This window comes from Rissa tridactyla, chromosome 12, assembly GCF_028500815.1.
Source record: "Rissa tridactyla isolate bRisTri1 chromosome 12, bRisTri1.patW.cur.20221130, whole genome shotgun sequence".
Taxonomy (NCBI): domain Eukaryota; kingdom Metazoa; phylum Chordata; class Aves; order Charadriiformes; family Laridae; genus Rissa; species Rissa tridactyla.
The window spans coordinates 16,445,348-16,473,336 of NC_071477.1; the positions used below are offsets into that span (position 1 = coordinate 16,445,348).

General features: G+C 60.6%; 1 protein-coding gene across 11 annotated transcripts in view; it reads left to right on the forward strand.

Annotated features, from left to right (window-relative positions):
• Positions 1 to 27,989, forward strand: part of EPB41L1 (erythrocyte membrane protein band 4.1 like 1) — a 71,842-nt gene that overhangs the window by 32,973 nt on the left and 10,880 nt on the right. For 4 of the 11 annotated variants that reach the window (XM_054218703.1, XM_054218705.1, XM_054218704.1 and 1 more), the window contains exons 1-3: positions 23,658 to 25,537; positions 26,117 to 26,224; positions 27,524 to 27,922. In XM_054218703.1, coding sequence (XP_054074678.1) covers positions 23,825 to 25,537; positions 26,117 to 26,224; positions 27,524 to 27,922 — 2,220 coding nt within the window. In that variant the 5' untranslated portion in view covers positions 23,658 to 23,824. Of the gene's footprint in view, positions 1 to 6,393; positions 6,572 to 7,214; positions 7,380 to 9,931; positions 10,037 to 10,117; positions 10,161 to 10,846; positions 10,923 to 11,177; positions 11,397 to 11,501; positions 11,590 to 11,901; positions 12,055 to 12,840; positions 12,939 to 13,076; positions 13,253 to 13,668; positions 13,818 to 16,294; positions 16,487 to 17,837; positions 17,937 to 23,657; positions 25,538 to 26,116; positions 26,225 to 27,523; positions 27,923 to 27,989 lie in introns of those variants that run through there. The other 7 variants (XM_054218712.1, XM_054218713.1, XM_054218714.1 and 4 more) reach the window with 4 other exon arrangements.

Here is a 27,989-nt window from a genome sequence, read left to right on the forward strand (position 1 = left end):
GTTTCCCACCGCTCACCGAAGGCAGGATCCGTCCCTCCGCTGGTGGTGCGGGTGCTCTGCTTTATGGACGCTTCGGGCTGTTGCGTTTACGGGGGTACGAGGCACCTTTGTGGTGCCCCAGCCCCAATGTTTGCTCCTTGGTATTGTCCCTTGGGGGGGACAAGGAGGGGACAAGGCCCCACGTGCCCTTGTAGGCAGGGATGTGCTGGGTGTCACGCTCCGCACTTCGCTGCGGACAGAGGCCATGAAAGAGCTTCTGTTCAGCTCTCGCTGCTGGTACGTCTCCAGGCTGACTGGTGCAAGTGGGGCGCTTGGGTGCCTGCTTTGGAGGCAGCGCGGTGTTTGCTGCCCTAGGACCCACTGACGAGATGGGATGGGGGGGCGGGGGGTGATGGAGGAAAGTGCCGGCTTGACTCGGGATGAAGGTCTAGAGTGGGTCCAGCTCCTTGCTGAGCAGCCAGCTCAGGAGCCGAGTTCTCCTTCCCTGCCGGTGCGTGCATGGGGAAGGATCCTGGCAGATCGGCAGCCTGCGCCGGCTCTCCGGTGCCTGGCCCGGGATGAGTCAAGTGTTTGCAGGCAAGGAGAGGGTGGGGGGCGGACGGGGCTGGCACCAGCACCCACGTGGCACCCTCCGACCAAGCCAAGAGGCTGCGGTGAGGGCACAGAGCTGCTGGCGAGGGCGGGGGGAGCCCAGCGGTGGGATGGGAAGGCAGCCCAGTTCCCAGCTCGGCTGCGGCTGCGGTACGCATCAATCACTGCGCGGGGGTGTTGGGGTTGGGGAAGAGACGGCTCTGCAGAAAGCGCTGCCTCGGCCGCGGCGGCAGCCTGGCAGCGACGAGCTGCGCTGGAGGCATGGGGACCTGGCACCAAGGTAGGACTGGCCCCGCCGTGGAGGAGACAACTACGCGGGATGCCCTGCGGCGCTGCTGGCTGCCCGAGGGATGCCCTGGGCTTTAGCCAGCAGCGGGTGCCCCGAGCAGGGAGCACGAGCCTGGGTGAGATGCGGGTCCTGGAGCCTGGGGAGGGGGGCGGGGGGTGTGGGGGGGAAAGACAGAGAGGGCACTTTTCCAGCTGGGGAACGGTTTGGGGCAGTGCAGATCTCTGCCCCTGCCAGCCCCGTGTGAGGAGGAGCGATGTGCTGTCTCCAGGAGCCGGGGACACCCTGTGTTTCTGATCCGCATCCCCCCCCACCCCCCCCCCCCAGCCTTCACCATAAACAGGGGGCGGCTCGTATGGTGTTTTGGCCTTGCTGCAGAGCAGCACCGGGGAGCTCTCTGGGCTGCCCGCTGCGCTGCGGAGGGATTTGGGGATTTGCTTGTCCCCCGGTGCCAGAGGGTGGGTGGCAGGGGAGGCTCAGGGGTGCTGCGTGCTGCCGGGGCTTCAGGCACCGCTTTCCTTGTTCGCTTCTTATGTGTCCCGGGAGGATTTCCAGGACTCCCCGCTGGGGCTGCTCTCGTGGTTCCAGGATGGCTGCAAGGCGCTGGCCTGTGCCGTCCTGCCCGTCCCCGGCCCGCTCAACCCCCATGGCAGGGCTGCTGGGTGCCACAGCCCTGGGAAGTTCCTCCGTCGTTCCTTGGGGGCTGGCGAGTACCTGGACCTCCCCCCCCGCCCCGGGCCTGGTGTCTCGCAGCCGTGGCCACCCCCGCAGGGTTGCTCCCTGTGCCCGGCTTGCTCCCCGTCTCTTTCCGGCCATCTGTCCCGCAGCACGGTGGTGGGTTTGGCTGCCAGGATCAGCCCCACGGAACCCTTGGCAACTGCCGGAACGCAGTGGCGAGGGAGGAGGGCACTTGGTTGTCACCCAGCTCTGTGCACCCCGGGGAGATGTGTTTGGTCACTCGGCACGGGGCTTTGCACAGAGCCTTGGGCCTGTTCATGTCCGTGATGCTTCAGAAGTGAAGCATCGTGGACGGGGCAGTGTCCTCAGCAGGGAGCGAGGAGGGGAAAGCAGAGCCCAGGAGCAAAGGGGGATGCTCAGCCTCGAAGAAACCAGCCCAGCAGCAGGGAGTGAATGGGCAGGGGGAAGGGGAAAGCAGGCTCGGGCGAAACTCCGTTTGGAGGTGGCAGGGAAGGAAGGAAAGGCTCTGGGAGGGGAGCACTGCGGAAGCTGGAGCTGGGATGCGCTGGGGAAGTGCGGGGGCAGAGCGTCTGGGAAAGCCGTGAAGCCACACTCCAGCTTGGAGGGGGAAGAGGAAAACACCAAGGGAAGGAGGAGCAGGCAGGGAGATGATGGGAGGAGATTATAAGCATGACAAGCAGGTCTCCCTCGGATCCCGCTGAGGCTTTCTTTGCAGTCACCGTTCCCACGTGCCTGTTTGGGTAGCCTGGAGCTCTGACCGGCTCCAGCCATTTCACCTGCTCTTTGCCCTGAGGAGAATATCCCCCTCTATTTTGGGTCCAGCCGCAGCAGAAGTGAGCCAGCCCTTGCTGAAAACCGGGGTTGTGCTTGGCACGTGGCAGTGGGGACCGTGGGTGCGGAGGAACCCTTCAGCCAGCGCCCGGCACGGAGGAGGGGGCCGGAGATGGTGCCCGCTGCCCAGGCAGCTGCCAGCATCGGCACGGAGCTGCTCTGGCCCTGGGTTCGCTCCCGAGGGGACATCTGTGAGCAAGGCTGGGTGCCGGGAAGGGCTGGGACAGCCCCCATAGGCTGCCTGCCCTGCAGGATGGGGTCCTGCTCCTGCTGTGGGTAATAATTAGAAACAAACTAAATGATTTTGGGAGAGCGTTTCCACTAGTCTCGATCGAGCTCGCTGCGGTTGTGGTCTAAACCTGCTGTAAAAGTTTTGTGATGGCAAATACATCCGTCAGATTGTCCCTTTGGCAGCATGCTGGGACCCACCTTCTTTCTCGACCCGTTGCCCCCCACATCGGGGTCTCCTGGGGCAGCAGGAGCTGAGTTTTGTGTCTGGAAGATGCTGGGTGAGGGCAAGCGCTCCGCACCACCAGCTTCTCGCTGGCTGAAAGTGGGCTTTCTGCCTTTAAATCGGGGGTAGGTCCTGCATAAGGCACAGAAACGCTTCCATAATCAACATCTTTTGAAGCTCTTGGGTGCTGTAGGAAAAGTCCACGGGGAAAAAAATCGAGCTCCCACAGAGGGGGAAGAAGGGGCTGGGACAGGTCGCACCAGCTGCCTCCCCGTGAGCGCTGCTCCGATCCCTACGGAGGTCCTGCAGGTGTCCCCAGGGCGCTGAGCACCCCGAGCTGGGCAGAGGGAATGGTTGGGGTGCTGGTGGCCGTGCCAGCCTTGGTGGCCTTCTCCCATGGCTGGGCCTGCAGCAGCCCTGGGTGCAGGTGGCCGGGCTGCGGTGAAGGGTGGCAGCGTCCCACTGCTGGCCCGAGCCCTGGGGCTGGGTGCCACCGGGCAGAGGCTGACCCTGGGTGCCCAGCCAAGGCCTGAGCCCCCCCGGCCCCACTGCCACAGGAGAAGCAGCGTCGGGGTGAGGGGCAGTGCTGCGGGTGCTCCCCACCTCTCTGCTGGGCTCCACCACGGGCAGAGGAGCCCAGGAAACAGCACTGCCCACATGGATGGGCTGAGAGAGTTGGGGGGGCGTTCAGCCTGGAGAAGAGAAGGCTCCGAGGAGACCTTAGAGCCCCTTCCATTAGGGGGGATTAGGGGACTGGAACACCTCTCTGATGAAGAAAGGCTGAGGGATTTGGGTCTCTTCAGTCTGGAAAAAAGACGGCTGAGGGGGGGGACCTTATCAACGCTTATAAATACTGAAAGGGGGGGTGTCAGGAGGATGGGGCCAGGCTCTTCTCAGTGGTGCCCAGCGACAGGACAAGGGGTAACGGGCACAAACTTGGCCATGGGAAGTTCCACCTAAACATGAAGAGGAACTTCTTGACTTTGAGGGTGGCAGAGCCCTGGCACAGGCTGCCCAGAGAGGTGGGGGAGTCTCTGGCTCTGGAGATATTCCAAACCCACCTGGACGCGTTCCTGTGCCACCTGCTCTGGGTGACCCTGCTCTGGCAGGGGGGGTGGACTGGATGATCTTCAGAGGTCCCTTCCAACCCTACGATTCTATGATTCCAGTCCCTAAAGGGGCTCCAGGAGAGATGGGGAGGGACTCTGGATCAGGGAGGGGAGCCATGGGATGAGGGGGAATGGTTTGAAACTGAAAGAGGGAGATTTAGATGAGGTATCAGGAAGAAATTCTTTGCTGTGAGGGTGGCGAGCCCCTGGCCCAGGTTGCCCAGAGAAGCTGTGGCTGCCCCATCCCTGGAGGGGTTCAAGGCCAGGTTGGACGGGGCTTGGAGCAACCTGGTCTGGTGGGAGGTGTCCCTGCCCAGGGCAGGGGGTGGCACTGGATGATCTTTAAGGTCCCTTCCAACTCTGATTCTATGACGTGGCACCAACACCCCACCGGCTCCTGAATGCGGCCGTTGTGGCTGTGCTCGGGAGTGTGGTGGTGCCAAGCGTGGCCCCCCCCTCGCCTGCACAGCCTGTGCCAGGGCCGTGCGCATCTGCAGGGCTGGGCTGCAGCCGTGCTGCGTCTAGGTGTTGCTGGCTTCCCTGCCGGCCCCGTGTCCCTCGGGACATCTCCCGGACCCTTTTATCCCGGTGGTGAGTTTGCCCTGGGGGTTTGCAGACCCCTTTGCCGGGGCTTCGCCACCCTGGTGCTCCCGTGTGGTGCTCTCATCTCCTTCAGGCTCCCTGGATCAGGCTCCTTGTCCATCATCACAAGGTTTGAACTGGAGCTTAATATGCGAAAGTAGGGCTGGCTGAGAGAGACGGGATGAATTCCCAGCCTGCCGTCCTTAAAGAGCCCCCATGAGTTCCTCAGGGATTGGTGCTTCCCCGTGCAGGGGAAGAAGTAGTTTGGAAGAAAATTTAGAAACCTTGAGTGAAAAACTCAGCGCGTTTTTGGCCCAAAGTGCCGGTTGTCATTTTTAGAGGTTTCACATCAATTAAAAAATTCGCACGCTGAGATCCAAACGGAAGCGCTTGGGAACGGTCACATAGGGACCGGAGCTAGAAGCATGCCACCGCTTGAATCTGCAGTGGAAAAACAGCAGATCTGTTTCCTCTGCAGAAAAAATAAACCACTGGTGACCTTTGAAATCTTCTCGTGCCCTCGGCCGAGCCCTGGGGTCTGTTAGGAGAAGCTGAGCTGATGTTTCTCAGGGGCTGGTGGCAGGTTGTCCTGCCTGTTCTGGCCAGGAGAGCGTGGCCCTGGGGCAGGGGGGTGAAATCCTGGCTCTTTTGGTGTCACCCAGGTCCCCCCCGCGGTGACCACACAGCGCTTGCACAGCCGGGAGAGGGCTGCTCCCGGGCAGGCTGACTCGCTCCGTCTCCTCCGTCCGTCTCTTGTCCCTTCCCTTGCCTCCCGTCTGTCCCCTCCCACCCGCGGGAGCCAGTTGTAGCAGTTTTTCTGGGTAAGGTTTCACGTCTCCCCATTGTGCTGAGGACACCTGAAAGGCAGAGGGAGGACACGAGCTGTGGTGTAACGTGTTTTCCGCGTAAAAGAAAGTCAGCAAGTTTGCGGGGGACACCGAGCTGGGTGGTGCGGTGACAGGCCAGAGGGACGGCATGCCACCCAGAGGGACCTTGGCAGGCTGGAGAAGTGGGACCGTGTGAACCTCATGAAGTTTAACAAGGGCAAGTGCAGGGTCCTGCAGCTGGAGTTGGGGCAAGCGCAGACCAGGGGGAGAAGGACGACCCGAGGGGCGGGTGGGTGACGGTCACAAAGGGTGCTCGGTGGCCGGTGTGTGCATGGACTGTCCCAGGAACCCTTGCCAGCCCCGCACTGTATTTGCGTAAAGGCTGCAAAAACACATTACTGAGCATCCCGGCCCGGAAAGTGCCTTCCCCTCCCCTGTTCTTGGCCCCGGCTTTGTTTTTGCATCTCACGCAGGATGGGCAGCTGGAGCCGGAGGCAGGTTTTGTCCCGCCGCCGCCGGGGGGTCCGGCCACACCGGCCGTGGGAACCCAGCGTGCTGCTGCTGCTGCTGGGAAGCCCAGAGAGGAAAAAACCAGCCATCCCGGATGCAATATGTGGAGTTGTCCGTGTTTGCAATTTCCTGTGTCAGTGCAGCCTTTAACCTGACTCACAGCCTGGTTTTTCCTCCCAGAATAAACCCTTCCAGTCATAAAAAATACTAGTGGAGGTACCGAAGGGCCCAGGGCTGGGGGGAGCAGGGGGTTACGGCCAGCCCCGCTGTGAGTGAGGGGATGGGGCGGGAGCCCTGTGCCCTGACTGTGGTGGGTCCCTGCCACCGGTGTCCCTCCCCTCCTGGCAGCGGATCCGTGCGTGCAGGCAGCGGGCGGAGATGGGCAGGTCCCACACCTGCCCGTGCAGCCAGGGCATCCCGGGCTGCTGGCTGCCCGGCCAGCATCCGCCATCCCCGTGCGCCCGGGTGACACCTCCTGTCTCTCCTTGTGGGTGGCGGTGGCAGAGCAGGGTGACCAGCGGCCATGACGACGGAGACGGGCCCCGGTTCGGAGGTGAAGAACGCGCAGGAGGAGGCTCCGCAGCAGCAGCTGGAGGCAGCCGCAGCCACCAACCCCGCCGGCCGGGACGCTGAGGCTAATGAGAAGCCCGGGGCGCAGTCCGATGCCCGAAATACGGAGCCGGTGAGTGGGTGACAACTGGGTGCCATGAGACGTGTCAGAGAAGGAGGCGCAGCAGGGGAAGGGGACGTGCCACCTCTCTCTGGCTGCCCATCACCGTGTCCTTGCTGCAGTGCTGGGGCTGCAGGGAGCCCGGTGAGGTGGGCACGTCCCCCGTGCTGTCGGCCCCGGGGGCACATCCCAGAGGGGACCCCCTACAAGCAGGGCAGGACGGGCAGAGGAGCAGTACGGCAGCCCCGAGCGCTGACCGTTCTGGAAATGGCACTGCCGGCCAGGGCGGGGGGACAAGGGGGTGGCCCTGTCTCCCAGGACTGAGCCGCCTCTGGCAGGGCTGGAAGCAGCGGCTGCACCCCGATGTCAGCCCCGGAGCGGGCACGGTGCTGCCCCGGCCCTGCCTGCGGCACCAGGCGGTTGGGCAGCGAGGTGTTGGGTGCTCAACTCATGGATATCCATTTTCCAGGGACCCAAGTCGTGCCGGTGGCGTGGGGTGGGGGAACTGGGCTTGACTGTGGACTCCGAAGAGGCCACCAGCCTCCCCGCCATCAGCTGCCCTCTTCCACCTGCTGTTGGAGGGCTTGTCTCGTCTGTCTGTCCATCTCTCCGGGCAGTGGCGCTGGGTTAACCCCGTGCCGTCTCCCTGCTCCAGGGCACAGACATGGAGGAGAAGGACTACAGCGAGACGGACGGGCTCTCTGACAAAACGACCCCCAGCAAGACCCAAAAGTCGCCCCAGAAAACCACCAAGAAAGTGAAGAGTGCCCTCTGCAGAGTGACCCTGCTCGATGCCTCCGAGTACGAGTGCGAGGTGGAGGTGAGTCCCAGCGTCAGGGGGCTGTGCTGGCACCAAGGAGGGGACACGTCTCAGCCCGGGGACCCTGCCCAGCCCACCCAGTCCCTGACGTCAGGGTTCTTCTAAGGACAGCTTTGTAGTACCTCTCTCCTATGGAAAACAATCCACAGAAAAGTTCTAAAGTTGGAATTTCAAAATAAGGAAAGAAATCCGGAAAGACAGGCCCTAGCAGGGAAATTTCAGCCCAGTGAATCCAAATTTGGCAGCCCGGCGAATCCAAATTTCTATTCGCAATAGGAAAGAGTGTCTAAAAAGCAGACATTTAATAGACGGGGGATAGAGCTCTGCCTGACAATACGTGCACGGCGCATCCGTGTGCCAGCCTGTCTGCCGCCACCTCCAGGGCGCAGCGTGTTGGCTGTCCCCTGAGGCGAAGGACGTGTGTGCACGTGTTGGCGCAAAGAGGTTGACGCGCGTGGACCCTCACGGCTGCCCCAGGCGGGTTTGCCTCCAACCTCTGCGTATTCATCTTCTTGTCCCTCCCCATAAAGCCGGGGTCCTCATGGGGAGCGCGTTTCCCTGGTAGTGGCTGTCACCGCAGGGAGGGACAGAGGGGGCTGGCGCCTGCGTTGGGAGATGCTTCAGGGCTGCTGCAGCCGCTGTCAGCACGGCGACCTCCCCTCCTAGGGCAGGCTGGGGGACCCCCAGGATTAAATTGGGGGTGGAGGCTGGGTTCTGTGGCAGGGTCCTGCGGCCCTGCCGCGGGGGCGAAGGCAGCTGGAGGAGAAGCGCTTGCCGGGAGCGCCTGTTTCTATCCCCAGCGCCCGCCGCTGTCTCCTGCCTGCCGCATCGCCCCGGTGGGAGGGACATTTGTAAGGAAGGACTGGCAACTCGGCTTAAAAATGCAAAAAGCTGAGGTTGTTCGGGAGCAGAAATCCTGGAGCTTTTGCCAGGGAGCGCTTTGCGCTTGCTGCTGGCGAGCGGGCAGACGGGGTTTTGTTGGCAGCCGCTCGGAGCTGGCTGCGCAGAGCGGACCGGCATCTGTACGCAGGACCTGCCTCCCCCGGCTCGGGGCCGCGCAGGATCCGCGGCCATCAGGAGGGTGGCTCCTGCTCGCTGTGGCTGCCTGGCGCGGGCAGCGGGGCCTTGGATCTCGGCTCTCCGGCAGCCCTGGCTGTCGCTTTCGCGGTGAAATTTGTCACAAAGCTGTGGGAAGGTGGGTTGACAAGAAGATGAAAGCCCCCCTGAAGAAGAAAAGGAGGGGATGGCGGCGGGGCTCACGGGGCGCAGGAGCAGCTTGTGCGAGCCCCCGGCGGGGTTGTCCTTCTCCCAGCTCTCCCGGTAGCACTGGCCGAGCCAAGCCGGCGTGCAGGCAGAAGCCGGGCTGCCAACAGCTTTGTGAGCAGAGCGATGCCCCTCGCCGGGCCTGGGTAAGGACGATCTCTCCGCTGTTGCGGTGCAGAGGATGGGGTTGACTTTTAAAGAGCTGCTGCTCTCTAAAAAAAGCCACCTGGGGCACAGGGGGAGAGGGTTTAGCGTAGAAAGGCTGGTGCTGCGTTTCTTTCTTACCCGCAGGCCCCGTGGCAATAGTTGTGCCTTGCCCTTATGCTCAATTAAGGCTTAATTCAGTAAAAAATCAAAAAGGGGAGTCAAGCCGGCACGTGTGACAGCCCGGCACGTGCCACGGGTGAGCCCCTGCCTTCAAAACCCGGGACAACGGGAGGGAGGAGACCCAGGAAGCAACGGCTGGGAGAGCTTTGCAGAGCAGCGGGAGCCCAGGGTTGCCGTCGGGGGCAGCGGGCTACCGGGGCTGTGCCGCTTGGTGCCCTGGGCATGCCATCCCTGAGGCACATCGTGAAGGTGCTCCAGTAAACGGATGCCTTGGAGAGGGCAGATGGGAGCTGCCAGGCTGTATAGAGGGGAGAAACGCGCATGGGAGGGGTTGTTCAGCCACCTCCAGGAGCGAGCCTGGGCCTCGCTGACACTGGTAATGAAGGGAAATGCAGGGGACCTCAAAGGACCAGGTGACGAGGGTGCCCTCCATCCCTGCATGTGGCTTGGGCTCTTTGTGGCTCTCGTTTGCCGTGCCCGTGCTTCAGGACCCAGCCGCCGCCGCCACCAGTGGGGAGGGTGTGGGGAAGGAGCTTGTCCCACAGTCAGTGCCGGCCACCAGAAGCTCTGGGGCGCATTTGTCCCAGCAGGGACATTTGTCCCAGGGTCTGGAGCAGAGGTGCCTGGGCCGGCTGGACCCCTCTCCGGTTTGCCATCACTGTCTCCTGGTGTGAGGTGGGCACCGGGTCCCCCTGGCCCATGGGACCTGCTGCCCTGCACCGCACTGGCTGGGCTCGACCGTGCCCCGTCCCTGCAGCCCTGGGACTGCCTTGATGTCCCCAGAGCGGTGCTGCCGGGTGAGAGGGCTGCCAGCACCTTGTGGTGGTCGCCTGGGGGGCCAGGGCTGCCCTGAGCATCCCCAGCGCTCCCTGCCCGCCCCCAGCGGGTGCTGCCCGTGCCTGCCGGCTCTCCAGGGGAACAAGAGAGCTGGCTCACCATCAGCCTCTCCGTGTCTCCGACAGAAGCACGCCCGAGGCCAGGTCCTCTTTGACATGGTGTGCGAGCACCTCAACCTCCTGGAGAAGGACTACTTCGGCCTCACCTTCTGCGACTCGGACAGCCAGAAGGTGAGCGTGGGGGGGGTCCCTCTGTGGCTTGCCCCCTCCGTTCTGGGGAACCCTGCCTGACCTGCTGTCTCCTCGTTGCAGAACTGGCTGGATCCTTCCAAGGAGATCAAGAAGCAGATCCGCAGTAAGTGCCTGGGGAAGGGTCCATCCTGCCCAGCCCTGGGGTGTCCCACAGGGCTCCTGGATGGCTCAGCCATGGCTGTCCTGCAGCAGGTCCCCTCCCCACCTGCCCTGGCGGGGACCTTTGGCAGCTGGCCTGGGGACAAGGACGGTGTTGCTCGTTCAGCTGCGGGTTACCCACCTCTCCTCTTACTCATGGCAGGCGTTGGCGGGGCAAAAACCCTGTCTATGCCACTGGAGAGCCGGCTGAGACCTGGTCCCTCTCTGGGCACCATCCCCACCTGCCCTGAGCAGGAAGGACAGGGAAGGGGGGAATAGCGGGGTGCTTGCTGGGAGAGGTCCCGGAGTGACTTTGCCCATGGTGTTGCCTTGCTGGGGTGGCAGAACGGCTGTTGCCAAAGTGTCACCTTCTGGGACGCGTGAGCCTTTTGCTGTGACGTTGGTGGTCATGCTGAGCTGATGGCTCCTGAAGTTGTGAGGCTTTTCTCTCCCCAGCTGTTTAGGGCGGGTTAACCGAGCCGTGCTGGTGTCCTGGTGGCTTTTCTCCCGACAGCTTCTGGAACCCCCTTGTCCCTGTCCTGTGCCAGGCTTGGGGGGACTTGTGGGACCCTTAGTGGATGCCCGCATGCTCCTGCACGCCTGTGTGTAGCCAGCATGGGTCCTGCCCTTACTGCTCTCTCCCCTCCCTAGGTGGGCCCTGGAACTTCGCCTTCACCGTGAAGTTCTACCCTCCAGACCCTGCCCAGCTCACGGAGGACATCACACGGTGAGGACCAGCCCTCCGTGGGCACAGCTGCCAGGGGATGGGCTGGGAGCGTGTGGAGGGGCAGGATGAGGGGGAATGTCTGGGGTCTCGCTGCCTGTGACATGTCTAAATCATGCCGAGCAGGGCCGGGAAGGTGGCCGTGGGAGGTGGCAGTCCCCGCGGAGAGCAGTGCAAGATGGGGTGCCCGCTGCCGCTTCCTGGGGAGCCCCAGCCTGCTCCAGAGGGCACACTCTTACCCTCTGCCCCCTCCTGCAGATACTACCTGTGCCTGCAGCTCCGTGCGGACATCATCACGGGGCGCCTGCCCTGCTCCTTCGTCACACATGCTCTGCTGGGTTCCTACGCCGTGCAGGCCGAGCTGGGCGACTATGATGCCGAGGAGCACGTGGGCAACTATGTCAGCGAGCTCCGCTTTGCCCCCAACCAGACACGGGAGCTGGAGGAGCGCATCATGGAGTTGCACAAGACCTACCGGTGAGCCCCAGGAGAAGATGGGCTGGTGGCGAGGAAGGCACCAGACAGCTGGCCCACGCCCGGTGGGGCACCTGGCCATGTGTCCCCCTCTCTGTCTCCTTGCAGGGGAATGACCCCCGGGGAAGCAGAGATCCATTTCCTGGAGAACGCCAAGAAGCTCTCCATGTACGGAGTGGATCTGCATCACGCCAAGGTATGGGGCCATGGGGCTGCCAGAGCGATGGCCAATGCTACCCCATCCTGCCCTGCTGCCTGCACACCCCTCCCTGCCCAGCCCCTTCCTCCCACGATGAAGGTTCAACAAGGATGTGGTCCTGGGCAGCCGCTCTGGGTGGCCCTGCGTTGGACCAGAGGACCTCCAACCTCAACCGGTCTGTGATTCAGTGACCCGTCAGCTGGTCCCCCATAGCAGAGCACCGAGCAGGAGGGAGCGTGGTACTGTCGGCCAAACCGGTTCTTACCAGGCATCCGAGCAGTCCCCTCCTGTCCCTCTTACCTCCTCCAGGACTCCGAGGGCATCGACATCATGCTGGGCGTCTGCGCCAATGGCCTCCTCATCTACAGGGACCGGCTGAGGATCAACCGCTTCGCCTGGCCCAAGATCCTCAAAATTTCCTATAAGAGGAGCAACTTCTACATCAAGATCCGCCCGGGTGAGGTGGGTGCCGTGCACCAGTGCGGCCCCAGGGTACGGCACAACGCCTCCTCTGCTGGGCTGGGGCTGCCTGGCGGGGACGTCCTCGCCTGGCTCCAGCCTCTGCCCCAAAGGTCCCAAGTTAATGACCGCATTGGCCAAGGGAGCACATCTCCTGTGGTATATGGAGGCTTTCAGCAAGTGCTTTCTTGTTCGTGCTCTCATTTTCTCACTGGCAAAGTGACTTCAGCAGGCTGAGGGCACCCAAGGGTCCCTTCCCCACCAGCCAGATGCTGGAACCCTGCTGGGATAGGGAGGTCTCCCAGGAAGGGGGGGGTTGAGGGCCATTTTTGATGTGTCTTCTGTGCTTCACAAAAAACCATCAGGAAGCTTTTTCGTTCGTTTCCTTGACTTCATTTTCACTCTTGTCACTTTTATGTGTACTGACGGGAGAATGCATTTCCACCCACGTTTTCCAGCGGGCAGGAGGGCACGGGCAGCGCATCTAAAAGGGAGAGTGAGGCACTCTCACCAAAACGAGCTGTAAAAGGTTTTTGTTTCTTGAGGGAATTTATCTCGCACTGAAAAGCTATTTACAGTTGAGGAAAGTGCTTAGGCCAAAAGTGTGGGGGCGTGATCCCACCACCCAGTGGGACTGGGCACGGACCTTTCCAGCACTGCTTTGAAGACTTTTTTTGGCGTAGTCATGGCTCCTGCCAGGGGAACCTGAGGGCCTTGGCGAGGTCCCATCCCATCATGTCCTCTACGGCAGGATCTGCCTGTTAACGGTGTGTCTCTGTCTCCCCCAAGTACGAACAGTTTGAGAGCACCATTGGCTTCAAGCTGCCCAACCACCGCTCCGCCAAGCGTCTCTGGAAGGTCTGCATAGAGCATCACACCTTCTTCCGGTGAGGAGACCTTCTCCAGCCCTCTCTTCTCGCAGGCAGACATACTTCTGCTTCTGCCACAGTGGGTAAATGTTGGGGGGCAGTGCCTGGGGACATGGCTGGGGCTCACCGATGGCGCTCCACCTCTCTCACCCCTAGGCTGGTGTCCCCAGAGCCACCCCCAAAGGGCTTCCTGGTGATGGGCTCCAAGTTTCGCTACAGCGGGCGGACGCAGGCGCAGACGCGGCAGGCCAGCGCCCTCATCGACCGCCCGGCTCCCTTCTTTGAGCGCTCCTCCAGCAAACGGTACACCATGTCTCGCAGCCTTGACGGAGGTATGCCCCAAATTGGGGAGGGGGAGGGAGATTGGTCGGCTGGCGGGAGCGAGGGGCATGCTGCAAGCTGCTCAGCTCTGCCAGCTGCTCGGGCCCGTTTGGCAGGGTTACGGCAGCCCTCAGGCTTCCTTCTGGAGGCCGTCCCCAGCCGCATCCCCACGGCAGAGGGTCTGTCCCCACCCTGAGTGGTAGCCCAGACTGCGCATGAGCAGGGGGACGTGGCAGGGCTGGGGTTGGGCAGCTTGGGGATGGGGCTCGCCCCGGCTGCCTGCGCCCCGAGACCCCTGGGACCAGCCGTCCCTGCTGCGGGGCTTTCGGGGCTCCTGGGCACCCAGGTCTGCGGGTGGGGGGCAGGGACTGGGGTCAGGGTTGGGGTTGGCAGGGCTGGGGTGACCTGGGCTCCCCACCACGGGCAGAGTTCTCGCGCCCAGCCTCCGTCAGCGAGAACCACGATGCCGGGGCGGAGGGCGAGAAGCAGGATGAGGATGGTGAGTTTGGCAGCAGGAGACGGTCCGAGACGGAGGATGAGGAGGTGACCACCCCAACGAAAATCAAGGAGCTGAAGGTACAGAGGAGGCGGGCAGAGGAGGGTGGAGGCAGAGGGGTCGGCTGGCTCACGCCTGGAGAGGGCAGGCAGGGGACCGGGCACAGGCAGCAGGGCTGGGCTGCAGGCAGGAAGGGTCACCCCGGGGCACCTTGCAGTCCTTTCTGCCAGCCGTGCCGCAGGCTGGTGGGACCCTTGGGACACAGCTCTTGGCCTCACCGGTGGAAATGGGGCTGTTGCAGGGGCTCGGCTCATCTCTGATTCCCCAGCGCCCTCCTGAAGTCTCAAGGCTCGTCCCCAGGCAGGGCTGGACCTGGGAGCAGCCCTGCTCTGGGACAGGGATGGGGACGGGGACAGGCCAGGCACACCGGTGCCCACTTGTGCCCGCCACTGCCCAGGCACAGCCCACCCACTCCCGTCCCAGGCACCTGGGCTGGCCCAGGGACACCCCAGACCATTTCAGCCCCACGCTGCGAGGGGAGGGGGGGGTCCCGTCCTTCTGCGCCCTACCAGCCCATCAACTTAACTGTGATGTTTGTGACAAGTTCCCTCGACTGACCCTGCTGGTTACTTTTAACCCTCTCTTTGCTGCCAGCCGGAGCACGAAACAACCCCCAGGCACAAGCAGGAGGTATTCTCTCTCTGGAGTATCTTAGTCCTCATCGGTGCATCATATTGTCCATCCTTTCCAAAGCAACACTGTGTGTCACCCTATTTACTGGAATACAAGATGCACCGGGGCGGGGGGTTGGATGCTAGAGAAGCCCGAGGAGCAGACAGCTGGGGATGTGCCCCAGCGCGCACACGGCATCTTCTATCCCACTAAGTAAGGTGGTCCTAATCGTACGTGTGAGCAAGAGCCCTCCCAAGGCGCAACGGCCAGGCCCCCGCGCCGAGTCCTTGGCCCGTTGGGAAGACCTGGCTTCTGCTCGTGTTACTGACTCCGCCATGTCCTTGCCTCGTGTCTCCTCTCCGTCCGGCCCTGTGGCCCTAGCTCTCCTGCGGAGCCTGGTCCCATCGCTCCCGCTGCCGCCCCGATCCGCACTCTGCTTTTGCCTGACCCGAGCCCCTCCATCACCCGCCCTGCCGAGCCGGGCTCAGCTCCTCGCAGCGCTGCCGCTGCCGTCCCACCCCGCCGGGGCAAACGAGACTCTGAGCTGCCTGCGGGGACACCGGCACCCAGCCCCTGGGCCAGAGGGCGGCTGCCTGTCGCAGAGAAGCGGGAGGCTCTGCCCTCCCCTGCACAGACTCCCGTGTCCGCAGTGGCCCCCCGTCAGGAACGAGTCATCCCGGCCTAAAATCCACGGCTGCTCCCCGGGGGTTTCCCCTCCGCTCGCAGGGGGATGTAGATCCTCGCCGGAGCTGTCGATGGGGGCAAACACAGCCGGGCGACGGGGTTTGCCGCGCTGGCACCACGCAGCCCTCACCGTCCCGCTGGGCACCGCAGGGCAGACCCTGCCGGGGCGGTGGGCACCGGTCCCGGTCCTCCCCTGCCCGCCTCATCGCTTACCCCGCTGCATGTGCATGTGCTGCTCCCCTGGCGCACCCCCAGCCCAGAGGTGGGCAAACCGTGAAGCGCTTCTCCACGGCTCAGGCACGCGGGTCCACGGGGGGAAGTTTTTTTTTTATGAGTTGCGCTGAGCCTTCAGGGCCTGGGTAATTCGCTCGGGCTTTTCGTGGGACTCTCTTGGGTCTCTGGGCTGTTGCTGAGGAGAAATACCGGGGAGGTATTTTAGGTGACGCCTTTCGAACCTCAACAGAGGTTTGAGTGTGAAGCAGAAGCCAGGGTTCTTGCTCTTGCTGGTTCTGGCTCTGAGCCAGTTTGCCCACCTCTGCGGCGGGATGAGGGGAGCCACCCTGGTGCCTGTACCGTCACAAAACGATGCTCGAACGCCTAAACCCCACCTTGCACTTGAGCGCTCTGAGCTGTCCTCTCTCCACAGCAGGCCAGGCTGCCGATGGGCCAAGGCTGGTCCATGGTGGTCCAGGCTTAGATCCGGGCTGGACATCTCTGACCAGCCCTTGACCTCCTGCCCTTTAGCAGTAGCTCACTTTGAAGGAGCTCCGTTGGAAATGCCGGTTCCCTGCCCTGCTGGGGCGGAGGCTCGGGCTCCCTTTGTGCCTGGCACGAGAGAGCAGCAGAGGAGGCGGCTGGTATTTCCAATCCCTTGCTGAGCCCAAGGGAGAGCCCACTCTTTTCCTCCAGGTGGCTTAGCTTGTCCTCAGCAGGCCGCGCTGGACATGCTGAAGGAGCATGCTGTGCCCTTCACGGAGGGAAGCCCTGCCATGCACGCTCGGCCACGTGCTGCTTTTTTGCTGCTCCCTGCAACGGTCTTAGTGAGAACTTGAGACCAGGGTGCTCTGACGCGCTGTTCGTTTGGCCCTTGAGACCCTAAATTCAAGCCCAGTGTGAAGCAAACCCTCCCAGTGCCCCTGCTCGTCTCTTTTGCCTTGGCTGGTGCTTTAATCATCGTTATCTTCCTCTCTCCTTCCCCAAGTTTTTAGACAAGCCGGAAGATGTTTTGCTGAAGCATCAGGCCAGCATTAATGAGCTGAAACGGACCCTGAAGGAGCCCAACAGCAAGCTGGTTCACAGGGACCGGGACAGGAGGCTGCCTTCCTCACCAGCCTCTTCCTCCCCCAAGCATGAGGATGAAACACCAAAGGGAACCCCAGAAAAGGCCGGCGAGGTTCGTTTTGCTGCTTCTCTTACGGAGGGGATCAGGTTGTTCGCGGGGAGGAGTTCCTCAGCTCTTGGGCTCTGGGTCTCTGCCTCCTGTGCTACCCTGGGGGAGCATGGTGGAAATTAAGTAGGCGGTGGGGGAAATTAGGCGGCGGGGGGTGGAGGGAGGGGGCCTTTGGTCCTTGTCTCTAAGTTTTGTAACGTGCTAACGATTTTCGCACTGCTGGTAGTGTTCTCCCCTTGTGCCCAGGCACTGCATGGGGTTGAATTTCTCATCCTTCTCCGGAGAGCTGTGTTTTGGGGGTACCTGAGAGTTGGGCTGTGGCTTTTGTTGGCCCGTGAAATGGGGTTCTTCTCACCCCTCGTACCAGCAGGGCTGGTGCACGGCAGTGCCCGGTGCAGCTCTTGCCCGAGGGCTGTCCTCGGCAGAGCAGGAGGTGCCTCATGGTGCTCTCACCGGCGCCAGGACCCGGGTGGTGGGAGTAGACGGAGGGGTGAGCGGTGCCACGCTGGCATCCTGCACCCACGTCCTCCCCTCCTGGCGCTTTGCCGGCTGGCTTTGTGGTGGGACCACGACTGTGAAACGATGGCGCCTGGGGAGCTGGAATTGGGGGCGCCAGGACATGCGGAGCCCCCTGTGCTGCCTGAGGGGCGCGGATGGCGCAGCTGAGTGCTCTGTGACACCGGGTTCCTGGTTGGCTCGGTACAGGCAGCGCGTGGCAAGGACATCCGCCAGCCTGGATGCCCTCTCGCTGCCATGGACCCTCCCTGCTTGCTCACCCCTCCGTGGGGTTCTCTCCTCGACAGGGGCTCTGGAGCCAGTCCTGTGTCCCCAGCAGTGGGCATGGCTCCAGGCAGGGTGGACACCACACACGGGCCCACTTTGCCCTGGTTCCCTCCCGGGACGGTCCCAGTGGGGCTGGGCTGCCAGGAGGGTGCGGGGTGGCTGGGCCAGGGGCTGTCTGCAGGGGGATTCGTGATGTGCACGTGTGCCTGCCAGTCCCCAGCGCCGGCCGGAGAGCCGGGGCTGCAGGGGGACTCGGGCAGAGTTGGGCTCACAGCCCCTCATCAAAGCACCGCACTGGCAAGAAGGGGGACTTCGCCCCACATCTCTTTTACAAGCAAATAGATAAAGCGCAGAGATGTAAACGGAGCATCTAGAGCTGGCATAGCTGTGACTTCTGTTCATCCATCTATCCACCCGGCCTTCCTTCCATCCATCCATCCACCCACCCAACATTTGTTTCTTCATTCCTCTCATATGCTCTCTCTCTCTCTCTCTCTGTGTCTCTCTGTCTGTCTCTCTCTCTCTCTCTCTCTCTTTCCCCGTGGGTGCTGGGGTTTCCGTGCTGGCACAGACGATGGAAGAGGACACCCTAGACGATTTTGCATCTGAGCACGGAGCTTCCCTAAGCATGGAGTCTTTCACGCAGAAAAGCCTTGTCTCCTCTCCTGAGGTTGTCACCATCCTCCTTCTCTCCCCACCCCTCGCTCTCACAGTTTGTCCCCCCCCCACCCCGTGGGGCTTTCTGTCCTGCCGAGGTGCCTCCTGCCCTCTAAGCAGAGCTCGAGCCATTTGCTGGCCCCCCCTGGGTGGGTCTCCTCTCCAGCGGTGGGCAGGATCCTTCGCCAGGACAGGGCTGTCGGTGAAATTTACTCCCCGGACTGTTTCTTCTGGGCTGTGAGACAGGGGCCTGGGAGAGACCTCCTGGTGGAGCCCTGCTGTGCACCCCCGGGGCTGGCGGGGTGAGGGGCCCGTGCTGGAGGCTGGTGCTGGGGGTCCTGAGGCAGCGCTGACCCTATGGCACAGGCACTCTGGGGGTCTCCACTCCGGGTGCAAGCAGGCAGGCAGCTACAAGCTGTCTTTAGCAATCCCTTGTGCTTTCTTTTCACTTTGGCTACACTTAGAGTTCCCCGGGCCCAGGCACCCTGAAATAGGGCATCTCAGGAGGCTTCCGAAAAGTTGGTCTTATGCCTGTGCAAAGCAGGGTCATGCTGCCTTCAATGTCCTCGCGCGGTGCCCACGGGTGAGGACTGCGGGCTCTCGGCATTGCGTGCATGCAGGGTCTATCTCACGTGATGGTGGTTGTTTCCCAGGACAGCCAAGAGAAGACTTGAGAAGGTCTTTGAGACTTGGTTCTGCTGTGGTGGGATGCGGCCCTGCCATGGTGTGGTGCCCAGTGGTGCTGGGGTGCGTGTCCTGCCTGAGTGCCCCCACAGAAGACAGTGTCGGGCAGGGACAGGCGTGAGGCTGGTCCAGCTCTTGCTCCCTGTTGTCTCCCTTAGTGCAGAAGTTGCCAGCGGCGGCGGGCTGTGTCCCACCAACACAGCTGGAGCCCGAACCTGGGCTGGCTGGAGCCTGTGTCCCCAGGAGGCAGTATGGGCGTGCGTGAGGGCTTGGGCACAGCCTCGGGCTTCAACAAGGATACAGGCATCTTCAGTGAAGCTTGGGCGCTGCAGCAGCATCTCCTGGTCCGCAGGTGGACCCTCTACGTGCCAGTGTTTAGGAGCTGGTGGACAGAAACAGCGGAAGTGAGGTGCGCTCACATCTCTCGATTCAGTCTTCCCCTCCATCCTCTGGGGTGCCAGGGCTGTGCTGTGGTGCAGGTGCCAAGGTGGCCTCACTGGTGATTTCTCCACAGGCATTAGTGGCTGAGACTCAGTCGTCGATATGTGGCAACTTGTCCTCTCCTGGCCTGTGGTCACTATGAGGAATTTGTGACCCCGAGAGGGTGATGACATGAGGACAGCACATCCGCAGAGCTTGGAGCTCTCATCACGCTCAGCCTGAAAGTCCCTTGATGCCCGTGGGCTTCAGACGTGCTGAGGTTGGGTTATCTGTCACCCCCAGCTACTCATGTCTCCCCCCTCCCTTCCATCCCTCAGTCCTCACTCCTGCTGGAAGACCAGAATGCTGTGAGGTGCCAGGAGTCTCTTCAGCTTTGGGTGACAAAATGACCCAATGTGTCGTCTCAACATCTTGGATTCACTCATTCTTCCCTCCTTGTTGTGAGGCTTGTGCTTTCCTCTCAAGTGAGCCGGGTCTCCCTGAGGAGCAAAGAAAGATGGCAGGGACATTGAAGGACGCCGAAGGGAGAGGACTCCTGCCTGCCTTGGGCTCTGCCGAGGTTATGGGCCTTGTTGGCAGAGGCAGAAGGCTTTTTTCTTTTTTCTTTTCTCTCTTGTGACGTGTAGGTCACGGTGAGAATGGCCTTCCCAAATGCTCCTCCTCTTAGAGCAGATCTGGGGCATGGGGGAAGTGTGAAAGTAAATTATCCCTTGGGAAGTCGAGGTTGCTCCACAGACAGCATCATTCCTTCTTAGACTCAGCTCCTGCCTTGGCACACAGTGTCCTGCCAGCCCATTGACCTCCAAAGCTCCAGAAGTTCTCTTCCTTCCTGGAGAACATACCCAGGTATCCGGATATTTGTTCTGAACATCCCCCAGAGTCCTCAAGCTCTAGAGACACAAGGGCTGTCATGAGCTGTGGAACCAGAGCTGTGGCTGGAGCTGGCACTGAGCCCTCCGGAGCGGCGTGCGGATCATACCACAGAGTAGTTGTCTGTTCCCTTGGAGTGGGCTGTTCTCATCCCAACAAAGTTTGAGGAAAAGGAAGCTGGTTTAGAAATAAATCTGGAACTTTTGGGTTTTCCATTGTGGTTAAGAGGTGCTGCCATGGATGAACGCACTGTTCCAGCTTCAGAAGACTTGTCTTAAGGCTTTTTGATCTGCAATGAATATCTCAAGCCATAACTCAGAGAAGGAGCCTGAAGAGACTCGTCTTCTTTGTCCAGGGAAGGTCTCTTCCGAAGGACTCTGGTTTGCAGCCAGAGAAGGGGCGAGAGGGCTTCAATGAAGAGCGTGCTCACGTGCTTACAACCTGCCCATCCTTGCCTTGGCTGCAGAAGGCAATGAGACAGCAGTGCAGGAGCAGAAGAGAAGCTGTACACCCAGGAAAGTAAGCAGTCTTCTGGTCGAATCGGCCATGAGCATCGCTACTGAACGGGAAGGCTGGTGTTGAGGGAATGCCAGAGACCGGCCTGGGCTTCCCGGCAGGCCCAACGCAGCCGCCGAGTTAGCGATAATATTGCTTCCATGGGTCAGACCCAACTGTGAAAGACCTGGGTGTAACCTGGTGCTCCTGACAGTCACTGGCTGCCTCTGTTGCAGTTCCGTGGACTAAGGAGAAATAAAACCTGTGTTGGAGGGGGCTGTGGAGGAAGAGACCAGGAGAGCAGACGGTGCTTGGGAGCGCAGGGTAAAGGGATGTCGGAGAGGTTTGTGCGAGCGATGCTGGAGGGAGCTGGCATGGGACAGGTCTCCTTGAAGATCTGGCTCCTCCAGCATGGGTGCGCAGGGACCTGGCTGCGGCAGGGTGCAGGCGCCATGGCAGAGTCCTGGGCACGGATCCATCTTCCACCTGTGGAGGAGGATGCCCTTACTGCCGCGTGCGTGGCATGGCTTGCGGCGCATGTGTGCCATCCCAGGGGCTGTCCTGGCAGCACGAAGAGCCTGCACCCGCCTCTGCCCTGGGGTGGCTCGGCATTCTCGCAGGGGGCTAGCGTCGGGCCGTGCCCAGGCGCGGCCCCCATGGTGTCTCCTACCCAGGCACAGCCCTGCTGGCACTTGGAGAGGATTTTCAGGGGGCAGCCCCGCTCTTGCCAGAGCCCGGAGCAGGGGGACAGGCGTAGAGGTCTGCGGCTTGCCCGGGTGGTGCCAGGGCAAGGCCTGGGGCACCGTGCCCAGGGAGCTTCGCTTGCTTTGGCACCTGGTACAGAAGGCAGGAGCTGGGAGGTGGCATTTTTCTGCTGGGGGGCTTTCAGCGATTTCTGATTCCCTTCCTTTTGGAAGCCCTTCCACTGGTAACTGGTTTTCCTCCTTTCTCTCCCTGTCTTCTAATCCTATCTTCTTTTCCCTTCCCTCTTGCTGTGCTTCTTCCCTCTGACCCCCCTGTTTCCCCTTACTCAATATCAGTTACTCGGTTTCCGTTGCGGGTGCAGCTGCTCCAAACGTTCACCCTGACACCCCTGCGTGGGGCATGGCTCGCGTTTTCATGGATTATTTTTCCTAGTTGGAGGGGGGGAGCGGGCAGCCAGCCCCCCAACTCCCTGGGGCTGGAGTGTGTCCTGGTGCCACGGAGGGTCGGTCCTGCCCAGCCTGCAGGAGTGATGCCGGCTCTGCCCGCGGGCTGGTGTCAGGGGCAGAGCCAGCCCCATGGTGAACTCGCAGGACCGTGCCCGCAGCGTTTGCCCTTCACGTGTAGGAGGGTGGCTGAGGAGGCTGCTGGGCTTCCTCACCGGTGCAAATGTTTTCCTGCTGCTGTCTTCTCATGGGTTATTTTCTACCGTCTCTTCCGGCAGTGGTTGAATTTTAGCAGTGCTTTGTTCTTGGCACTTGTGAGGTCTTTAGCTGTCTTGCAGGACAAACACGTGAATGTACAAAGTGTGCATGTTAACAGCAACCTGGCATCCTCCCCTGTGCAGCAGCAGAGATAGACGGTGTGGTATATCGCATACCCACCGTGTCCTTGCTGCAGGATGCTCCGCAACCTTTGCGTGGTCCTCGCTGCAGTACCCATAGCTGTCTCAGCTGCCGAGCCCGTGGTCTTCTTTTACATTTCACAGATAACCTTTTGCAGGTTACATTTTCTGAATCGCTTGGTTTCAGCATTGCTGGAAACCTCTGCTAAATAATTGCTTCTGATGGGATTTGCCTGGAGAGCTGGAGAGGAAGGATGGACTTTGGAGTAAATCTGAGCTGCTGCATCTTGTAGGAAGGGGAAAGGGCCAAAAAGTAGTTTCTTTTCTTGCTCGCGCTCCTGGAAGTCTGACATAGTCTTAGGGCCTGTGGATGAAGCTGAGAGTGAAGCTGCTCAAAACACAGACCATAGCCTACCATGAAACCTCAGCCTTTGCTCATGGAGATTGCTAGAGCCAGCTGAAAGCAGGTGTTAGATCGGGGGGTCCCAGTTGGGTTGAACCAGCTGTGTTCCCCTGCCTCATGAGAGACGCCCCGACGGCTGTTAACGTGTCTGCTGGGAGCGTTGCTCCCGCTTCCATACTTCCAACAAAGCTGCGGATATTGCAGGTATGTCAGTGAGCCACCACCCGGAGCAAAACACGGTCCCTGCAGAGGATAGAGGGGCTTAGTCCCCGTCACGGCATCAGCCCCCTTATTTTCAGTCCCTTCCCTCCATCAGCAAGTTGCCAGGCTCTTTGCATAGACCCTGCCTCAACTCTTGCATGAATAATAATAATGAATTTAGTCCTCCCTGTTGGAGGCAGCTCAGCTTTCTGTTACTCATGCCAGCAGTCATCAGCAGTTAGGTAAAGTATGTTTGATGCTAACTCTTCTTGCTCCAATTGCAATGCAGGGCTCGGAGCATTGGGTATTTATAGAGAGAGAAACTCCTAGGCTGGAATCCATAGCTCTAAAGAAAGCTCTGGGAGTCAAGAAAGAAGAAGCCCATGCAGGTACCCCAGAGGTGAAAGCGAGTGCGAGCATATCAAAAGTGGAGATGGCAGTAGGGAAAGCCAAGGAAGCGGCAGGCCAGGAAGAGCCAGCAGATGCAGCCCTGGATACCCGGAGGAGAGCAAAAATGATCGCTAGTCCCGAGGATTTTGAGTCTGTCTGGGATGATGAGATCTATGAGAAGGAAAGCAGGGGGGAGCCCAGCCAGGAGGCAGAGCGCCTGCCAGCTCACAGTGCAGAGGAGCCCCAAGAGCAGGGCGAGGAAGCAACTACCCGTGAGCCGGGTCTGCCCAAGCCATGTCAGCAGCCTGAAGAGAGGCAAAGGTCCAAGATTTTGGGAGAAAGCGAAGTGGCCTCCAAGGAGCATGCTCCTGCAGCCTCCAGGAAGCAGGAGGCGAGAGTGCTGGCCACAGCCACAGAGCTCATTAAAATTAAAGTGAAGGCTAGTGACGACAGCTCGGAGACTTCTGCCACCCAGAGGATCATCTACTTAGGAGATCCAGAGGAAGAGGAGAAGGACAGTAAAACACACCAGCTCTCGGAGACTGATGGGCGGCTTGGCTTGGAGGAGAGCCCAGAAGCCACTGTGAACACATCCGGGGAGGGATCTGGGCATGTGGCACCTGTGACAGAAGGGTTCCAACCCCCTCCCTCAGCAAGGCAGCAACACAGCGCAGTGTCTGGAAAACCTGCTGAAGCATCGGAGCGGCCCCGGACAGGCTGCGATGGGACCAGCCTGGTGGGACGTCCCACCTCGGGTCAGGAGGAAGGGCTGCTCCCCCAGCAAGAGAAGACCTCTGCGGGGCTGACAGGCTGCGAAGTGCCCGAGGGAGGTGAAGCTCTACTGTGTTCCCAAGAGGTGGGACCGGAGGAGATGGATCTGCAAAGCCCAGTGGGAGGCTTGAAACCCTGTGGCCTGGCAGAGGACAGCCGTGGGGCTGAGGAGCACAGAGGGGGCCCAGTACAGAGCCCAGACACCTGCACGGCAGTGGAGGGTCTCTCGGAAAGGATTGGAGCAGATGGCGACAAGGAGGAAAGCGCCAGAGTGGTTCTTCAGATGGAAGAGATAGAGACCAAGTCGCCTCCATCAGCCGTGCCTTGGCAGGGCCACCCTCACACCGCCGCGGGGTCGGAGGGGGATGAACCCAGCACTCCTGTCCCTACACCCTTTGCCCAGCAATCCAGGCCTGTCCCTGCAGAGCCAGCCCCGGGCACCGAGCCCGAGGGCAGAGACCTGTCCCAGGGCACCAGCCCTGTAAGAGGTGTGGGCATACCCAAGGATGTGAACCCCCCGGCGGAGGTGGCATGCGAGGAGGCAAGTCCTGGAGTAGGCAAAGGAGCACCCAAGGACATGAGCCCTGCAGCAGAGGTGGCAATCCACAGAGGTGCCAAACCTGAATCTGAAGAACAACCCCAAGACATGGGCTTTGCTAGATGGAAGCCACACCAAGGTGCAATTCCTGTTGCAGGAGAACCACCCCAAAACACAGACGCTGCAGCAGAGCCGATCCATGTCAGAGACCCAGCCACAGGGAAGGTGTCCCAGGACATGGACCCTGTCGCAGCGAGAGCAACCCAGAGTGAAGTCCCTGGCACCGAAGAGGCGCTCCAGGAGGAGAAGCCCGTGATAAAAGAGCTCTCCCAGGGCATAGGGCCCACATCAGGGAAGATGACCAGAGATGAAGTCTCTGGGATGGAAGAATTATCCCAGGACAAAAGCCCTCACATGGAAGAGCTGCCTCCCAAGGCAGAAGAACCAGAACAACAGACCAAGGCCATAATAAGGGACCTGCCCCAAGAGGGTCCCGTGGCTGGAGGGCTCCTTCCCACTGCAGATCCCAAAGCACAAGAGCCACCCCGAGACTTGGAGTTTAATGCGGGACAAGATCTACAGGGCAGGAGCCCTACGGCAGGAGAAAATACCAGGGACAGTGACCTTGCTCCAGGACAGCCATTGCAGGATAAGTCTCCTTCCAAAGAAGCTGCTGATGTCCCGCAGTCCCGCTCCCCTGTAGCAGGATTGTGTCAAGGAAGCAAGACGTCCCCGCTCTCTACCTTGATCTATGAAGGCGGGGGAGAGCTGCAAGCAAGCAGTGGGACACATCCAGTAGAGTCTGGGTCGTTGATGTGCGTGACTGGGAGGACAGGAGCTATGTCCCAGGAGCATGGAGATGTCCCCGTGGCCCCAGGTAGCTGGCAGGACAGTGAGAGCTACAGGAAAACCTCAGTGGCCTCTAAGATTAAGATGTTCGAGCAAAGCGAAGTAGAGCAAAGCGCAGCCCAGGAGGACCAAGAGCGTATGCCTGAAGCTGAGACATCAGCAAAAGCAAAGGGGAAGATGGGTCTGGGACAGGACATGCTTTTGAACACAGGCCTCACCTCACCACCGGCAATGCCAGTCACTCCGGTGGGACCTGCGTCTCGTGTGGGCTCCTTGGCCCTCAGGCAAGGGGCTAGCTCAGGAGACACCTCCCAGCCTCTCTCTTTGAAGGAAGATGTTTCTGTTGACCTGGAGCACGAAGGAGAAGACAGTGCTGACCTGGCCTCCCCCGACTCTGGCTGCGAACTCACACTGGCAGAAGCCGTGGTAACTCTTCCGATGAACTGTCCGGACGGAAAGTTCATGCGCATGTTGTGTGGCTCTTTATTATCATGTTCAGTGGCTCCTCACACATCCATTGACTGACGGCAGTCGCTTTGCATCCCCTGTCCTTTTATGTATGTGCGTGTGGTCAGGCTTATTTGCTGAATGCAGACCCGCTGGCCCGTTGGTTCATCAGCTTTTGTTTTGTGACTGCCCCCACCCCCACCCCCCCCACCCCCGACATTTTGGCTCCCTGGAGAATGCCGGCTCGCTAAACCTGAGAGCGAGCACCCAAGCTTTGTGTCCAGGAGCAAGGGAGAAGACGGGGGGTGGCTGAAGGAGCTGCGACTCTGCCACGGACACGCACACACTCCTAGCAGCAGCGTGCCCACGCTTCCAGCTTCACCCTTGCATTTCTTACGTTGATATCCCTTCTTGCTTAGCTCGCCGGCCTCACCCACCCTCCCCTGTCTTGGGCAAGCTGGTGGCTGGATGATGAAATAGCTTTCTTTGCTCTCGTAAGCACTAGATCAGCTCCTGTAGAGTTCATTTCCTTACAACTAACCATTTTCTCTAATCCAGAGCAAATCTCAGGAACCAAGTGGGGAAGAAAAGGATTTATCTGACCCGTCAGTAAAATCCAGCCTGAAAGAAGAGAATTTAAAGACTGCTGTTCCAGTGGTCTTCCAGGTCTCAGTGCTGTTTTACTAACTGCTTCTTACCGTAGTATGAAAGCTCACCTTAACCAGCTGAGGGCTGTGTGCTTCCAGCTCCTCTCCCCATGGCAGAGCTGTTATGTCTATGTTTATACACACACACACACACGAAAACACGTGTGCAGGTGTGTTCCTCTGGAGTTTGCTTGACACCCTGTTTCTCATACCTCTCAACATCCCAGCAGTGCCAAGGGAAGGTTGGGCTGGCACAGCCGGGCCCGTTGCGGGGCTGGCTCTGGGCTGCAAACACTTGGAGCAGAGTCCGGGAGATGGGATTCCTCTGGCATCAGTGGGCTTAGACCTCTTCCTGAGGGAGAACTGCCTCAAGCGAAATGCAAAGGCCAGCACTGGGTCTAGGTTTCCCAAAGTCCAGCACGGCTCTAGATTTCCCATGGCTTCATGGCAAGGTGTGGGGAGGGGGGATGTGCCCTCTGATGGTGGAGTTGAGAGGTATGTCCACGTCTGGAGAAGAGCTATGGAGGGAGGTCATCCCTTGGCTCTGACCGTGCTGTCAATTACACTGACCAAACACTCAACCAGGTCATCCCTAAGACTCACCCCCAGCTGCGTCAGGCCTCTGGAGGGGGGGTGCTGTGTTGGTGGCGCAGATTCTTCCCCCCACCCTGCCCCGGCACAGGCAGCTGCCCCGGTGCGCAGGGCCGGTGGGCAGTCCCGGTGGGGATGGTCCTCCTGCCCTGGGGCGATGCTCCGCAGGGTCCACGCAGATGCTCAGTGGAATTGGCACATTCCTTCGCTTCTCCTTCGCTGTGCGTGGCTGATGGGGCCCTTTTCTTTCAAACTCTTCTCTCTTTCTTTCCCTTTGTTTGGTTGGTTGGTTGGTTGGTGTTTTTTGGGCGCCCAACCCCACTGACATCCGATGGCACTGGCGCCCGAGCCGTTTCTGAATGTCTCTTAACAGCCCTGTTGTTTTGCATACATCTGCTTCCACCGGGTGCGCTGACGTGCCTCCAAGCTGGCCAAGCTTTTCTGTGTGACTGACCCTTTTTTGAGATGATTAATTACCACTAGACTTTTGCCAAAACCAGACTGAAGAACCCTTCTCCCCCCACCCCGCCCCTGCAAAGTCGCTACTGTCAGAAAGGTTTCAGTCTCCATGCTTGAGTTGTGTTTGACTCTACTCTGTGATGTTTGCTGCAGCCTTCCTCCTCCTCCTCCTCCTCCTCCTCCCTTCTCCCCTGTCGGCACTGCCAGCGTTGCCGCCCCATGCGGTGCTCACTGTCTCCGTCTCTCTCCGCCATTGTGTCTCATTCAGAGAGCGGGCTTGAGGGAGGGCGCCGAGGAGAAAGCTAAGCCACCTCGGCACAGGGCTCCTGAGAGTGACACCGGCGATGAGGAGCAGGACCAGGAGAAGGACTCGGTCTTTCTGAAGGACAACCACCTGGCCATCGAGCGCAAGTGCTCCAGCATCACGGTCAGTTCAACCTCCAGCCTGGAAGCAGAGGTGGACTTCACAGTGATTGGTGACTTCCACGGCACAGCCTTTGAGGACATCTCCCGGAGCCTGCCCGAGCTGGACAAGGACAAGAGTGAAACGGAAGATGAAGGTCTGGTTTCCTTCCAGCACACTGACAAAGTAGTTGCCGGACTGGAAGAGGATATCAAAGGCGGGGAGAAGGTCTCCCAGCCCAGCTCAGATGTCTCCCAGCTAGAGGTACACAGGGACACCATTCCATTGAGACTGTCTCAGTGCCATCACGCCTCCATGTTCCTTGTCTGGG